Source organism: Saimiri boliviensis, chromosome 20 (assembly GCF_048565385.1).
Source record: "Saimiri boliviensis isolate mSaiBol1 chromosome 20, mSaiBol1.pri, whole genome shotgun sequence".
Lineage (NCBI taxonomy): Eukaryota > Metazoa > Chordata > Mammalia > Primates > Cebidae > Saimiri > Saimiri boliviensis.
The window spans coordinates 12,325,459-12,342,400 of record NC_133468.1 but is presented as its reverse complement, the minus strand read 5'-3'; the positions used below and the strand labels follow the sequence as shown (position 1 = coordinate 12,342,400).

Here is a 16,942-nt window from a genome sequence, read left to right as displayed (position 1 = left end):
TTCCCCTCAGTTTTCCTTCGTTTGGACCAGAGCTTAATTACAGGAGACCTGACCTTTACTGACTATATTGGTTTTATGTTATTATTGCTATAACAAAGTACCACAAGGTAGTAGCTTAAACAATACTAATGTATTATTTTATAATTCTGGAGGTCAAATGAACAAAATGGGTCTCGGTGAGCTAAGATCAACATGTCAGCAGGGCTCTAAGGAAGAATCTGTTCCCTTGCCTTTTGCAGCTTCCGGAGACCACCTGCTTTCCTTGGCTCATGGCCTCCCTTTCTCCAGTAGCATCAAGCTGAATCCTTCCCATGCTGCCATCTTTGTGGTTCTCTGACTTCTGCTTCTCTCTTCCACTTTTAAGGACCCTTGTGATTACATTGGACCTACCTGGATAATCCAGAATACTTTTCTGTTTTAAAGTCGGTTGGTTGGCAACCTTAATTTCCCTGTATCACATAACCTAATATGTTCACAAGTTCTAAGAATTAGACCGGTTATCTTTGAGAGGGTAATTATTCTGTATTTTGCCTGCCATATTGATTTATCACAATTGCCAAAGTGTTTCATACAATACTTATCATGCAGTAAATCCACAGTAACTGTTGGCTACCATCATTAACAGTTACCATAGCATTTCCATCACTTTCTTCTTGCCCATTTTCCCCACCTCCCCAGTAATCTAGCTGCTATTTGCGTTCAAATTTAAGGAAATAAAAAAAAAAAAAAAAGGAAATGAGAAGTTTCATTGTTTTGTATACATTTCAGAGGGGGAGCAAACCCAGGTTTTTGTTGTTGTTATTCTTTTAGATTCACATGCCATAAAATTCACTTTTGTAAAGTATATAATTCATTGGTATTTAGTATATTCAGAATATTCATAAAGTTGTGCAGCCATCACCATATCTACATTTTCATCACCCTGCACCATTAAATGATCACTCCTCTTCTCCCTTCCCCTAAACCCTGGAGACCACTAATCGGTTTTCTGTCTCTATGAATTTGCCTATTCTGGACATTAATATAAATAGAATCATACAATTTGTGGTCTCTGTATCTGACCTCTTTCTCTTAGCATGTTTTAGGGCACATTCCTGTTTAGGCATGTATTAATACTTTGTTCTTTTTTGTGGCTGAATAATATTCCATAGTTTGGATGTGCCATGTTTTGTTTAGCCATTCATCAGTTGATAAATATTTGAGTTTTTTCCACCTTTGGTTATTATGAAATAATACAGCTGTATTTGCATACAACTTTTTGTGTGGGCATGTATTTTCAGTTTTCTTGGGTAAATACCTAGGAGTGAAATTGATAGGACAACGGGCAACTCTGATTTTCTGAGTAACTACTAAACTGTTTTCCACAATGGCTACACCATATTACATGAGTCGTACCATTTTACATTTCCACCACTGGAGGTTTTGGATTGTACAAAAAAATAAATGAAATGTCCTGCAAATAAAATGTCTGCCAGCCAACATACTGAAACAGTTACTATTATATTTTCATATGATGTCTCTGAAGGAAAAAAAAAGTTTAGAACTTACAAAATGAATGACTTTCTGCTTAAACATATTCTCAGAGACCCATTGGAAGTGATTAGCTTTGGGTTTTACCTAAAAACTGAGGAACTAATTATTTTTATCTGTGCATGACTAAGAACTTACAATGTCATATTAATGTTTACTTTTCCTGATGGCATTGAAAATATTAGTCTGTGAATTGACACTTTACCTTCAAATCATATTGGTTTCTGGACCTTTGTCTTATTAAGAAAGAAACTAACAGCTTCAACTATTATTCATAAAATAACCACATATACATTTGGAACACTGAATATATGACTGCATACTTGAATATGAGGTTGTAAGAGGGTGAGCTCATGTCTTCTCCTTTTGCATCAGAAATAGTAAATGATACCTCTATGGGTATCATTTACATAGATGTAAGTAATACCGATTAGGAAAAATCTTTAATAGTAATGTTGTTTAAAGTTGTTTGCATGATATAAACAAAAATGTTCGGTTCTCCAGCTTAGATGGTACAACATACCACACTGCAATAACAGGAACAGGGCTAACTAAAACATAAACATTTCTATAGTATAATGCACCAGTGTCTTACATTTGCCTACTTTAAACTCAAGTGATTGTCTAGGAATTCCATTTTCCTCACCAGAGCCAAGCTTGCTGATCTTTACTCTCTTCTGACTTCATGCAGCTCCGTATTCAGGATTCAGTGACACTAACATTAGTCCCCATCTCTGATGCTTTCCGCCTTATCAGAGACCTGGAAAAGCATGAGCTTGGGAGCAAAGCAGACCTGATTAAGAATCCCGGCTCACTGACATTTACCAGGTGGAGGATGTTGGGCAAGCTACCTAATTCCTTTGAGTCTCTCTGCTCACATGTAAAATGAAGAAAATCATACAACCTCATGAGATCATTCTGACCATTCGTGACGTGCAACAATACTTTGAAATTAGTAAGAGCCACATAAGTGTTTTTTAAGCAGGTAAAGTACCAAATCCATTGCTTGCATAACCACTCAAGGAATAACAGCTGTTATTCAGTCACTGCACAAATATTTCCTGAGTGCCAGACCCCATTCAAGGCACTGGGGATACTCTATGATGGAAATAGACCAAGTTCCTTCCCGAGGAACTTAAATCCTAATAGAGAGGATAACAACAAATGAATAAATATGTCAATGAATAGCCAGTATAGTCAGTCCAATAAGAAAAGTAAAGCAGGTTATGGGGTTGGAAAGTGATATGGGGGGGGGGGGAGGGAAATTGTGGGTACTATTTTAGACAGAGTGGTCAGGGAAGACCTCTCTGAGGAAGTGACGTTTAAGTAGACTTCCTGCTCACGTTACTGTGTTTATAGTATTTGCTGCTTGACCTCTCCCTGCACATTTTGGTTGTCTCATGTGCTCCCGGTATCCCTGTTTGCCTTAAAATCTGAATGGAGAAAAAGGTGGAATCAGGAAGTTTTTTGATCTGTGGCTCAGAATATTAAATTAGGAGTTGAAATGTTAAAAGTTGGAATTTGTCTTTGTTCTGAATAAACATCCTTACCTTGGAAAACTTTGTTCCCAAAGGAAGTGCACTGGGCTAGCAATCCTGCAGTTATACTTTTTTTGATTACCATAATCACCTCTCTAAGTCCATGCTAGGCTCAAGACAACAATAGTGCTAATGGCTGTCATTTATTAAGTACCAGGCACTGAACAAGGGGGGCTATAGATGTTTTGTCATTTACTTAATTCTCACAGCTAACTTTATGAAGTAAATATTATGTCTCTTAATTACAGGTGAGCACACTAAGGCTTTGATGACTGAAGTGACTTTACCCAAAACCAGACAGCTAATAGTAGCAGAGCCAGGATTCAAGCTTAGATAAACTTTTTTTCTTTCTTTCTCTCTCTCTCTCTCTCTCTTTTTTTTTTTTTTTAATAGATGAGATCTCACTATGTTGCCCAGGTTGGTCTCAAACTCCTGGGCCCAAGGGATCCTCCTATCCCAGCTCCCAAGTTGCTGGAATTATAGGCGTTCACCACTGCTCTCAGCTAAACTTAGATAAACTTTCTGATTTCAAAGCATCCGTTCTTTCTGGCACTGTTATCTGCCTGCAGTGATAATTACCACTGTTCTCATTAATAATTTCACATTTAGAAAATACTTTATCTTAGAAGAGTAAAATTACATGCCTTAAATATAATGTACATATGTTTTATGTATTTAAAATTTGATGATGTATATTTCAATTATTTATTGCATTATTCTATGTCAGGTGTTAAGAAAATAAAGACGTTCTAAAATTTCATCTATATTGAGAAGTTACTTTTCATCTAAACACAGTATTTCCCGAATAATGCCAGGCTCCACTCTGTGCTAATACTGTAATTCTAGTACCACTGCTACTATTTATTGAGCAGCTTCCATTTTCCATGTATTGCAGTATTGAATCTTCACAGTAACCCTCAAAGATAAGTATTTTTATGTTTATTTTATAGATGAGGAAACTGAGACTCGGAGTGATGAGTAAAATATCCAAAGTTAAATAATACACAGTGGAGTCAGACACCTGGGACTATTTACTACAGAGCCCTACATCATTCTCCTTCACTGAGAAACACAAAGATACAGTCTTCACTCTGTGGAAGCTAATCTGCGGATACTGTCACTTTAGGCTAGTAGAGCTAATAATTTACATGTACACTTTATAAATTTTATCTCATTTAATCCCCACACTAACCCGGTCAAATGGTAGTTATGGTATAATGTAGGTGGTATTGTTATTGCTATTCTTAGATATATGCTTAAATATCTGCAATTCAAGGCAGACTGGCATAATAGTTAAGTCAGACAAAATGCTATGGGAATCCAAAGGGAGAAGGGAGATGATTGAGAGTTAGGAAAGCTTAGCTTAGACATTGTGAAAGGTATCAATTCACCTGCGCTTTGAAAAATAACACCTGTATAGGTCTATGTTATCACCAGTTAACAGAGAAGGGTGTATCTGAGAGGAGTAACTTGGCCACATGGCCAGTTGACAGAGAAGAGATTATAATTTGGTCTGCCTTACTCTTCACCCAGGACACTGACCTTTGTTTAGAATAGCACACCAGTAAAGCTTCGTTGGCCTTTTGGTATCTCTTTGTAACAAAGCTAAGTCCCTGATTCTGTGGTACTCCTGAAACGATGTGAAATTGAAGGAAAGAGATAAATCACAGAAAATTAGAGTCAGCCAGATCAGCTACTCCTGAAGAGTCACAGGTTCTTGATCCTGAGAGAGTCTCCCTTTCTTTGTCTGAAAAATGACTATAGGCCAGTGCTTCTCAAACATTCTCAGTCATCTGGAGAGCCCATTAAAACAAAATTGTTGGGACCCACCCCCAGAGTTTCTGATTCAACAGATCTGGGATGGAACCTGGGAGTTTATATCTAACAAGTTCACGAGTGATGTTGATGCTGCTGGTCAAGGACCAAACTTTGAGGACCACGAGTCCCTTCTCTGAGAGCTCATTTCCTCTCTAACACTCTATTTTAAAACTCTACTAAAAGCATAGAAATTAGGAGGTCTGAACCCTGTAGTTCTGTCTCCAACTAGGCATTCCACCTTAAGCAAGACACTTAACTTTTCTCTGCCTGTTTCTTCAGTAAAGTGCAGCCCATAGCTCCTTGTGACTTAGGATGAATGAGTAAATTAAATCTCTCATTTAAAAAAAAAAAAACCCTTTTGAAAAGAATTCTATATAATCAGTTGTGCATATCCGTGTGTGAAGTGAAGATTCTGCTTTAACTGAGTCCTTGAGGAAACTACGGTCTACCTTTAAAGTAAAAAAATTAATAGGAAATGTCTCTTTCCTCTCTTCTCTATTAAAAAAAAAAAAAAGGAAGGAAGCTTAGTGTAAGAAGTGTACCCATGGAGAATGTATTTAAAATCCAAATGACCCATAAGGGACCCCATCCTTTTTGGCAGATAAGGGTTTCCCTGCCATTTATTTAATAAATTAATTAAAAAGAACATAAATAAAAGAGAATAATAACTTAGAGCTATCTGGGCACCTGAGTCTATGAGCCCTTTAGGGCCTTGGCACCCAAAGAGAAGGGGAAAAAAACACCGCATCTCTGAGGCTTTGAAAGTGGCTTTCCTTGAGGCATTGGAGAAGCTCTAGGGGCCCTAGGAGCTAAAGGACGGAGATGCCTGGGGCATGAGTCTGTTAGATCCAATAAAGAACCAGGAGAAAAAAAAAATGGCTGGTAAGTAATTTTGCTATTTCATTTGGTGGAAAAGAGAAGGCAAAACACCAGAATATTCAATGAGCAAAAGTAGAAAATGTAGCATGGATGTGAATGCAGGCTGACCCCTTGGGAATATTTCTAAGCCTAAATGAAGCACTCAGTGCTGAGGATAATGTACAATTCTGTGCATTTTAAACCGTAGTGACCCTTTTGTTTCTCTGATAGGCGAAGATGAGGATGAATTTGAGAATTTCATGCTGCCTCTTACAGTTGCTTTTGAAACAGTATTACAGATATTCGACAACAACTTTAAACAAGAAGACGTAAAGGTGGGTTTGTTTCTAAATATGAGGAACGACAATTTCATTTTTTCTAGGCTATCTAGATCCAAAAAGGGTTTTGCATGTCTGTGTGTGCTGTTTGCTCTTCAGACCTCCTTTCCCAATCGCACGTCTTTAAGTTGTACTTTTATTTAAGCGCTTTTCTAGTTTCTTATACAAATGAACTTTGAGGTCAGCAAATAGTTTTGGACAGTCAGTTCATGATTAGATGACATAGATTTGTCTCCTGTGGCAGCTACTGTCTTTAATAGAACACTTCTTGTGGGTACACCACTTAAACACCCCCGTTCCCTCATCTGCCCTGCACTGTATGTTTCAACATATCTGTATGGAGGAATGCACACACATGCACATACTAAAACACTACATCTCTAAATATTTTTTTAAACAAGAATTTATATAAATCAAGACTTTATTAAATGGCTAGGCATATATGTATAAATAGGAACTGGTCTTGAAGTATTGCATTCTTAAACGGAACAAAGTGATTAGGATAACTGATAGCTAAATAAGGTTTTTATGTGCCTGTGGGAGCCATATTAGGATTGATTTGACAAGTCAGTTCAGCTGTGGCAACAGTCATAATATCTAAGACAACATTATGTTTTATTAGTAAAATCCTTAAGTGTAGCAAGCTGTCTGTGACAAAACAGCCCCATATTTTAAGGTGGGGGATGGGAAGCACAAGCTCTGCTAAATACAAATAGTATCTTCTGAAATTATAATGTATTAGGGCAATATTAAATAAATAGACACTGATTATTCTTTTTAACAGACTAATAAATGCACTCCAGAGAATGTAGACACCTTTGTTGGTGACAGTCGAGTCACATATTTCATAGTTACTTGAAATATGTTGGAAATATTAACCATCTTTTGCATAGCGTCTCCTCACCAAAAAAAAAAAAAAAAGAAAAGAAAAAAAACTAGCAGTAAAAAGCCAAATAGAAAAATGATACGGCCTTTATTAATTATCTTTAGGTTATTCTTCTATCAAAAAATAATCAGCCAAATGCTATACCTCTTAACTTAAAAGAATTTTTGAAATTAATGTTTATCAGCATGCTATAGTTACAGAATTTTAAAACCAAAAAAGGATCTTACAGATTTTCTTTGTGTTTATAGTCTTCCTGAAATTCTTCACCAGAGTTTCGACTCAGGTTAGCTGTATCTTACAGATGTCTTCCACATATTTTCAGTGCCCAACAAAATCTTTGCAGCTTTTAGGTTGCTATTGCTGCCCTTTATCAAAAAGAAGCAGTGAAGTTGAAAAACATCATCTTTATAAAAATTACGTCTCTCTCATCTGAAGATTTCATTATATTCCAAGACCATTTTTGTTGTAATCCCATCTAGTTTGATAGAAACCATCTTCCTAGAGTCATTTTTAATGGAGTTCCAGTGATATATCCCTAAACCAGCAAGTTCTTAACGACCCTGGAAAGTGACTGCTTGATTACACTTTAACGGTATTTGCAAATAAAATCACAAGTAATTAAGGGGAAATCTCCAGGCTTTTGAGCAAGTTTGATGCATGATAACTGCCTGATTCAGCTTCATCTAGAGTAATGCTGTGTAGGCAACAGCTACTGAGATCAATAGCAACGTAATGATAGTGGCAGAATTAAGTGAGTAACCTGAGAACTGTGCCTCAGAATGCATGCAGCTGCCACGAACCAAGGCCACACAGTGCACTCCGTGCTTCCGTCCTAAATGTTCATCAAAAGACGCCCTGCAGGAAAATGGAGTTAGATGCTCTTTATTGCTGATCGTGTCTCTTGCCACATTTATCAGGGAAATTGGATTAGCAGTTGGCAGCTGCAGGTAGACAAGATTCTGCAGTGATTAAATATGCAGCTTGGCTGCATTTGTTGTGACAGACCTTTAGTAAATTCTACTGTAAGCACCATCTGTCTAATTTGTATAAAGAAAACTTGGTGCTTTAAGCTACCGATAAAAAACTAAATCTGTTGCTCTATCATAAACAAAACTTTTGCACTAAATGCTTTTAAATGTAATTTATTAGGTTAAAGCTATTTTTCTATCATGATGAATAAATAATAGGCGCAAAAGTGCTTTCAGGTACTTCATTTTGCAAGTACTAGAGATAAAAACATTTCTGTTTTGTTCTTCAATAAAGTATTTAGTATTCCAATCCACAGGAGGTGATGCTGTTAAAATATCTCTATGAAAATGCCGCAGGACTGCCAAATTCATTTAATTTGCAACTCTTACCAGGATTTTCTAACTCCCTATTTATAAATGTTTTCCGATGCAGATTTCAGGATAAACTTAAACATGAAGGGAGTCCTAAATTTATATCTTTGTTTTCTTACTTATTCTTAATAAAATTGAAGAAAACATTGAAATTTTGTCTTGGGTTTTTCTCTTCCAAGTAAAGGGGAAAAGGGAAAGATACTCTGACAAATCTTGGCTTTAGAGTATTCTTACAGAATATATGTTTTCCCCCTATAATTGTATCCATGGTAAAATATAGTCCAGTACTCCCCTGACTCATGCATCATTTTTGATTTGGTCATGACATCATCAGTTTCAAGGAAAATGAATGAAAACTTCCCAGAGAAAGAAGAGCAGTTAAATAGGAACCTACTATCTTTAGTCCTTTCGTAAAAACTCCACAATGTTAAATTATTTAAAATCCTTGATTTTCAGCATGCGCACATTAAAAGTTTTCACACTAAGTGCCAAATGTTGCAAACAGCACTTTAACAGAATGATTTTGCTTTGATCCCTGTAGCAGTTCCTGAATAATTTATCACAGGTTATTGCCTTAATTCTGGAGAGGGATAGAGCAATAAAGGCAGATGAAAACACTCCAGTTGAAACACCTTGGGGCCTGCTCATTCCTCTGACAGGGCTCTTTTGTTGGAACTATTTAGAGGTTATTAAGATGTGTCTTCAGAATTAAGAGTATGCTGTAAGGATGAAGACAGCCATCTTAATTCTAAAGACAAAGCACAATGACCCTTCACCTTCTTTTTCTTTGTTGTTATTATATAGTAGAATTATGAGGATAATATTATAGCTGCCCCCAGTAGTGCCACTACAGTAAAGGGTCTGTCAGACTTTCCATTAGAAACCCTGTTTTGGGGGTCAGGGTGGAAGGAACCTCGTTTCAGCTGTTTCCTAGCCCATTCGTCTCACGCTTGGCACACAGACAACTGTTCACCATGCAGCAGACTGAAGAACTCCGCAGTTTCTCCCTAACTATCCAGAAAGGAATCCGTAGGGTTAGATCCCTAGACCTATCCCACTCCCCAAAACAGCCTCACTAAAAATACAAGAGCCTGTCACTCTTCAGATCAATCTTGTGTTGACCAACTGTGGGAGAAAGGCAACTTTTAAAATAAAACTGTTTGCACTATTTTAAATGAGATGGTAAACGGTAGCACCTCCTTTCCTCAAATTCAAGAAAATCACCTCTCACTGTCTGGTTGAGCTCCTAGTTAGCAGATTTTTCTTTTTCATATCCGGGCTGCATATGTTTTGGCTGTTGAGAAAACACTCTCTTTAGTGTTGTTTGTGTATCCATGTAGATTATTACAGTATTCTCTGCTGCTTTGAGATAAAAGATATTGTTTGAGCATAAGAAATCTATTTAAATGAGTTGAACTCATTTAAAACATACGTTTAGTTATTATATGCTTCCTCTGTAGTAACATTTTCTAGAATGAAACATTGATATAATTTTATAGCCACATTTTGCCACTTAAAAAAAAAAAAGCCCATAGATTTGAGTTCTATAGACCACTTCTATTAATCTGACATCTTTTAAGGAAGGAAAAAGTTGTGATAAAATAAAAATTAATCCTTTTGTATAATGAGGATAATCTAAAATATTTTAAGAGCCCTTTGTACTAGACACAAAGAAAGTAAAACTCATGGTTCTTGTTGACTAATTTAGACTTAAATGGTAGATATCTCATGTGTAAGTGGAAACTTAAAATTATTTGAAGCATAGCCTGAAACCTGTAAGTGTACCTAATAAAAATAGAACAAAAAGCCTAATTTAATAGAAAGACTGCAAAGCTAAGGAGTCAGAACACAATGATTTGAAGAAGGCTTCTTTGAAGATATATTTTGTGCTAGAGGCTTCCAGGAATGTGAAAAACTGAGAAAGAGAGGAACAGGTTCCAGGTGATTTAAAAAAAAAAAAAAAAAAGCTACATGAAAAGGCAAAATGCTTAAAAACTAATTGCAGGTTACATGAGGGAGCTACAAGGAGGCCAGCTGGTTACAGAAAAACGAGAACTGGTGAGAGTATGAGAGGAAAAAAAGGAGTTAAGTCATTTAAAGGAACAGAAACAAAAATTCAGAGTTTTCAGATTCAGAAATTCTCTGAACTGTTATCATTCTCTGAACTGTTAGTCAGTATAGAAACTGAATATTCCTATAAATAACATCCAGTTACATTGAGTCACCTCTTAGACAGAGAGAGTGGAGAGGATGAGAAATTCCAGATGCTTCTGAGTTAAACTGTTATTTAGTACTTTGAAATTAAATTAAATCAGCCATTAAGATGAGGGTCAGGATTCACCGTTTGCTTAATAATAATTTAAACTCCTGCGTAAAAACGTTTTCATTTATTACCAAAGTGTGAGAAAAGAGAAAATCTGGTAGAAAAAAAAAGTTCAGAGACCATTTCTAGCTGAGTATTTGAAATGGAACGGTGTCTTCAGAAGTCACAGTTGTATATCTCAATTATCCCACCCCCTTGTTTTGTAATTATGTTTATTTGTGCTCTTTGTTCTGACATTCTAGCATCTGTTCATGGGTTTTCTTTTTCTCTTCCCAAGCATCCACCTAAGGACAGCTTAATTAAGAGTCCGGAGGACAAGTCAGATCTCTTCTATTCAAGAGTCAAGTTTTTGGTTTTTTTCTCTAAAACTAAATACTTGTGGAACTTTTACTGTGTATCAGTCTCTGCCAGGCATTTCACATACATTTATTAAATTTATTTGTCACAGTGCTTCTGTGAGAAATGTGTTATGAGCCCCTTTTATAGATGACAAAAGTGAGCCTGATAAATTGTCTTGCCTTAAGTCTTAAAGCTGGGATTCAGATTCAAGTCTTAGGACATCAAATATAGAACCTGTTTTCTCACGTCTTCCTCGCTTGGGGAATGTGACTGCCATTCTGCGTGTATCAAAGTACCAGGAGGTCTCTTGGCCAGTTTTATTTTGTCCCAAAGTTATTAAAGATATTCATGAGGAATTTTTAAGTGTCAGTGCCTTTCTAGGATAGACTCTAAATTATGTTGTAGAGGCTACTGCATACAAGCTGATGTTTAAGATTTACTGTTATTAAATAATATCTAGACCCTGTACATATCTGTTTCGTGTAATTATCAATCCTAATCTCTTTTTTTTTTCTGATTTGGCTTTATTCAGAAACAAAGTATATTAAGAATCTAAATGCTTAGCTATGCTACTGAAATTATGACTTGGCTAAATTTGTGAGAAGCAAAGTGGAGTTGATCAGCAGAGTTGATGGTCTGTTTGTTTAGAGAGTCTGTGATTTTCTGTAGAAAGAGGTCTGAACGAGACATTTTAGCAAATGAATCAAAATCAGATATGTGGTCATTATTGCCTGATTATTACTCCATCTGCTCTGCGCTAACGTGAAAATCAATTACTGTGTCTCTTTCCCACTGACAGCGTATGTTGATCGGGCTGGCAAGAGATCTTCGAGGGATTGCCTTTGCACTGAACACAAAGACCAGCTACACCATGCTGTTTGACTGGATGTATCCTTATTACACTGTGACAATACCAGCTCTGTGCACAGAGGGATGCCAGGCCCCTCGCTTTCGTTTAATAGTATGGCACAGTAGGGAAGAGGAAACAAAGCTAAATGAACTAATGTGTAATCAGCTAAAAATTACAACACAGTGGCAGCAGTACAGATAACTGAGCACAGTATTTGGAGACCCAGCTCCGAGAGGCCACTTTTTTGGTGCAGTTAAATGTTGATACTTAAAAATGACTTCCCCCAAATGATTGTTTATGTCGGAGTTGAAGGAATGATCTGGCTAGCATCTTTAGGGATCAACGAATCCTACCATTTGGCATTTTTGAGGGGAGATGTGAATCTCCATCTCAATTAGCAAAGCTGGGAAGATCATTTTATCTCTTCGAGGCCTAACTCATCATGCCACAGTTTTTCATTATCATGAAAATAATTAATGGACGTAAAAAGGGGAAAAGAGTCAAGATTTGTCATCTGATGTAAAATTTGAATTTACCTTTGCCAAGGGTTAGTACAGACAGAAAAAAAAAAAAAGAGTTAAAAGAGCATGGACTTTGGTGATAGACAGATGAGGCTTAAAATCCCAGCTCTTCATTTACTGTGTTGTGAACCTTGGCAAGTCATTTCACCTGTGTGAGTCTTGGTTTTCTCATTTGAAAACAGCTATAATCAGTATCATGGCTTATTGTACCCGTTAAAATAGGTAAAGTGTACTCTGTATAATGTCTGACACATTTTTGGTAGTTGTAAATGGCCATTAATACTGTTCTAATAGTATTGTATGACTTACCTTTGATCCCAACAGGAAGTGGTGTTGTACATAAGTCATATAAGCGTTATATAATGGTTTTATGTCTTTTATACATGAAACCATCAGAGCATATGAAAAAATTATATAATCTCAAAGCTAGTTTACTTTTTAATCTAAACTGTTTCTCAGTTGCTTTGTTTAAACCCTTCTTAGCAAACTTTCCTGTAAATCAAATGGCAATAGAAACTTCTTAAAAGCAACTTTCAAATACTCTGCCACAGTTGTGGCCAAAAATATAACTAACAGGGGATGTAGGCATGTTTTAGGGAGAACTCTACCTATTATAAAAATTTTTGAACATTTACCCAGAGAAGGGTTACAGCTTTTTATATAATTGAGTAATCATGCACATGCTTTACATCAATATATAATATATAGAGAGATTATAAATTTCAACATGGAAAGTCTTAAAATTCTCTTAACTATGACAGTTAAACTGGAATTATATATGACCCTTTTATTTCTGCCTTTTCTTAAATTTTTAAGAGATAAGGACTCGTATGTTGCTCAGGCTAGACTCAAACTCCTGGGCTCAAGCGATCCTCCCACCTCAGCCTCTCGACTAGCTGGGACTGTGGGACTGCAGGTGAGCTCCACTGCACCCAGCTTGACTCTTTCCTTTCTCTGAACATAAATAGCACCTCTCAAAATCAAAATTTTTATTATTTGAAAAATAATAAAAGTCTACTTTGGGCACTGTAATATCGATGGTGATCTTGAAACCAGTTCACAACTCTAGGCTATCTAGTGATTAACATTTCGTGTTTTTCTCTTCAACAGTTTCAACCAAGAGTCAAGGTCAGAAACCTTCCCCTCACTGTCAAAAAAGAACTATCTGCCATAATTAATACTGCCCAATATTTAGAGAAGATACTATAATTTACATTTTTAATTGTTTTCCATTTTCTTATTTAGCTCCTTTGAGGGTCGGGGGGAACCTTTCTGAAATGCAACTTTTGTCCAGCAGATGGCAGAAAATAGCAAACGGAAAATCTTGGGACTTAATGTTTTGTTTTGAACTGGAAACCTTTGTCTCCTCCATTTGACCATAGGTGTTGAAGTTTTCAGGGTCGGGGTGGAGAGAAGTGTCAGTTATGCGGGAAGCTGTGTTAGATTGCCAAATGGGGTGGTTTGGTACTGGCGTTGCTTATAATAATTGAGTTTCAGTAGCAAATCAGCTTCCTTGGGAAAAGGCCAAGGGCTTTTCATAATTGTATTGACAACAAAATGAATATGATAAATGGTGTTCATTCAGTTGAGACAAGATTTATAGTTTTCCTTTGGGCGAGGGATGAAGAGCAAATATTTATAATAATAGTAAAATTTGTTTAAAAGTTATATTATTTGATAATTCAAAAAGCTTTATTAAAATATTTTGAAATACTTTAAGCAGTTTCAGGTGATAAAGTACAGATTCTTTCCAAAGTATTCAAGTAATGCAAAAATGAATAAGTATGATTTTAAAAATGCCATGGATATGAAAGTCATTTATTCTTCCTGAAATATTGATATGTCAAACCGTCAGTGATGATTTCCACATTACTGCTGGGGAAAGTTTATTTGCCTTTTATCCACATAAATGTGTGTTCTTTAATTTGTTATACAATCCTTAGCATGCAGAAGCAGCATCCTGGAAGAGCACATGTCATCTTAAAGTCAAAATGCATTTTATTTATGGCTATTATTTGATAAAATGCTATTTTAGTGGTTAGCTATTTAATTCAAAAACATTTCTATAAACACTGACTGCATTAACTGCTACACAAACTACGTTGCTTTTCACTCTGTCCTTCCAAAACTAAACTGCCTGAAACTACACGGCAACCATCTTGATAAATGGTTTCCAGGGCTGGAGAATTGAAGGAGGATCACTGACTCACTTCTTTGTCCCTGTGATGGGAACGCAACATTAAGAAAACACCTTATCTTGCAGCACATCTAATCACCTTGTTTAAACTTTTCCTAGATCGTACTTAAACTGAAGTAACAAAAATCCAGAGGGAAGTTGGGAAAAAACATTCAAGAATTTGTATGACGTTTTTTCTCCTACACAGTCTTTTGTTAAAATCTGATCGTTTTGTTCACTGAAAAGAAGTCAGTGCTATTTATTAATATGCATAAACACATTATACAACAGCAAGGCAAGATAACAAGGTATGTAGAGGAGCACAAACTTTGGAATAGCACAGTCTTAGACTCCAGTCCTGGATTCACCACTTAAACTGTGGGTCTTGGGTAAGTTACTAAACATCTCAGAATCACAATTTTGCCTTCCATAAAACAAGACTAATAATACCTAACTCACAGGTGTGTTGTGAGAAGTGTCATGATTCTATTATTCTGTAAAGGGCCCAGTACAGTGGCTGTCATCAAGTAAATACAGTCGTTGTTAGTTCCTTTCCCTGATGCATAATGAGACAGTGGAATCCCATTTGCTCACTTATTCAGCAAAGTGGGCTAAGGACTGGGCTAGGTTCATGAGGGATACAGATCCTACCCCCAACAAAGTTTGATATTTACATAAATTGCTATAATAACGCATAGAAAGTGCTGTGAGCCGTAACAAAGATATAAACAGGACAGTGAATGCATTTAGCTGGGGAATCAGGAAGGTCTCTGGAAAGTGAAGGTGTTTCCCTGGGTCTCACCAAATAAATAGGATTGGACCATATGGAAGAAGGAAGGAGCACCTAGGTCAGCGGTTTTCAGCTGACCTAGGCATCAGGTTTAGGGAGTCAGTAGTGAAGATATTTTGTTAGAGATACCACTGATTTCGTGGTTGGAAATGTAGGTTGTTTGGGACTCTTGAATATCAGTCTCAGGAATGTAGACCCTTATTCCATAAGTATAAGGGTCTAAATTATAAAGCAACTAGTGGTTTTGATTGACTAACAAAATCAGAATTGTTTTCAAGAAGAAAGTAATTGGCAGTATCATTTTGGGCAAACTGAAATAGAGAGAAAAGTACAGCTGAAAATTCACTGTTCAGCAAACATTTTTTTTTTCCATTTCATTTCTGTGCCAGGCAAAAGAAATGCAAGAATGAAGAAAATGATTTCTCTTTTTTAATTTTGCTTTGAGTTCTGGGGTGCACGTGCAGATGTTACAGGATTGTTGCATAGGTATGCACATGCCATGGCGGTTTGTTGCCTCCATCCCCCCGTCACCTACATTAGGTATTTCTCCTAATGTTATCACTCCCTAATCTCCTCACCCCCTGCTGTCCCTCTTCTAGCTCCCCAACCCCCAACAGACCCCAGTGTGTGATGTTCCCCTCCCTGTAGTATTTATTCTCATTGTTCAGCACCCACTTAAGAGTGAGAACATTCAGTGTTTGATTTTCTGTTCTTGTGTCAGTTTGCTGAGAATGATGGCTTTCAGAGTCATCCATGTCCCTGCAAAGGACATGAACTCATCCTTTTTTATGGCTGCATAGTATTCCATGGTGTATATGTGCCACATTTTCTTTATTCAGTCTATCATTGATGGGCATTTGGGTTTTTTTCCAAGTCTTTGCTATAGTAAACAGTGCCATAGTGAACATACGTGTGCATGTGTCTTTACAATAGATCAATTTATAATCCTTTGGGTATATATGCAATAATGGGATTGCTGGGACAAATGGCATTTCTATTTCTATATATTTGAGGAATCGCCACACTGTATTCCACAGTGGTTGAACTCCCACCAACAGTGTAAAAGCATTCCTATTTCTCCAAATCCTCTCCTGCATCTGTTGTTTCCAGATATTTTAATGATCGCCATTCTAAATGGCCTGAGATGGTATCTCAATGTGGTTTTGATTTGCATTTCTCTAATGACCAGTGATTGTGAGCATTTTTTCATGTTTGTTGGCCTCATATATGTCTTCTTTTGAAGTGTCTGTTCATATCTTTCACCCACTTTTGATTGGGTTGTTTGTTTTTTTCTTGTATATTTGTTTTAGTTCTTTGTAGATTCTAGATATTAGCCCTTTGTCAGATGGGTAGCTTGCAAAACTTTTTTCCCATTCTTTTGGTTGCCAGTTCACTCTAATGATTGCTTCTTTTGCTGTGCAGAAGGCTTAAGTTTAATTAGACCCTATTTGTCAATTTTGGCTTTTGTTGTTTTAGTCATAAAGTCCTTGCCTATGCCTATGTCCTGACTGGTATTGCCTAAGTTTTCTTCTAGGGTTTTTATGGCGTTAGATCTTATGTTTAAATCTTTAATCCATCTGGAGTTAATTTTTGTATAAGGTATAAGGAAGGGGTTCAGTCTCTGCTTTCTGCACA

At 36.6% G+C, this 16,942-nt stretch overlaps 1 protein-coding gene across 4 annotated transcripts in view; it reads left to right on the top strand.

Annotated features, from left to right (window-relative positions):
- The window catches only part of RANBP17 (RAN binding protein 17), a 318,395-nt gene that overhangs the window by 212,607 nt on the left and 88,846 nt on the right, over nucleotides 1–16,942 (top strand). For all 4 annotated transcript variants that reach the window (XR_012515307.1, XM_074390456.1, XM_039460716.2 and 1 more), the window contains 2 exons: nucleotides 5,976–6,079; nucleotides 11,770–11,858. Coding sequence is in view for 3 of the 4 variants with exons in the window: in XM_074390456.1 (XP_074246557.1) it covers nucleotides 5,976–6,079; nucleotides 11,770–11,858 (193 nt within the window). In the remaining variant the exon portion in view is untranslated. The remainder of the gene's footprint in view (nucleotides 1–5,975; nucleotides 6,080–11,769; nucleotides 11,859–16,942) is intronic.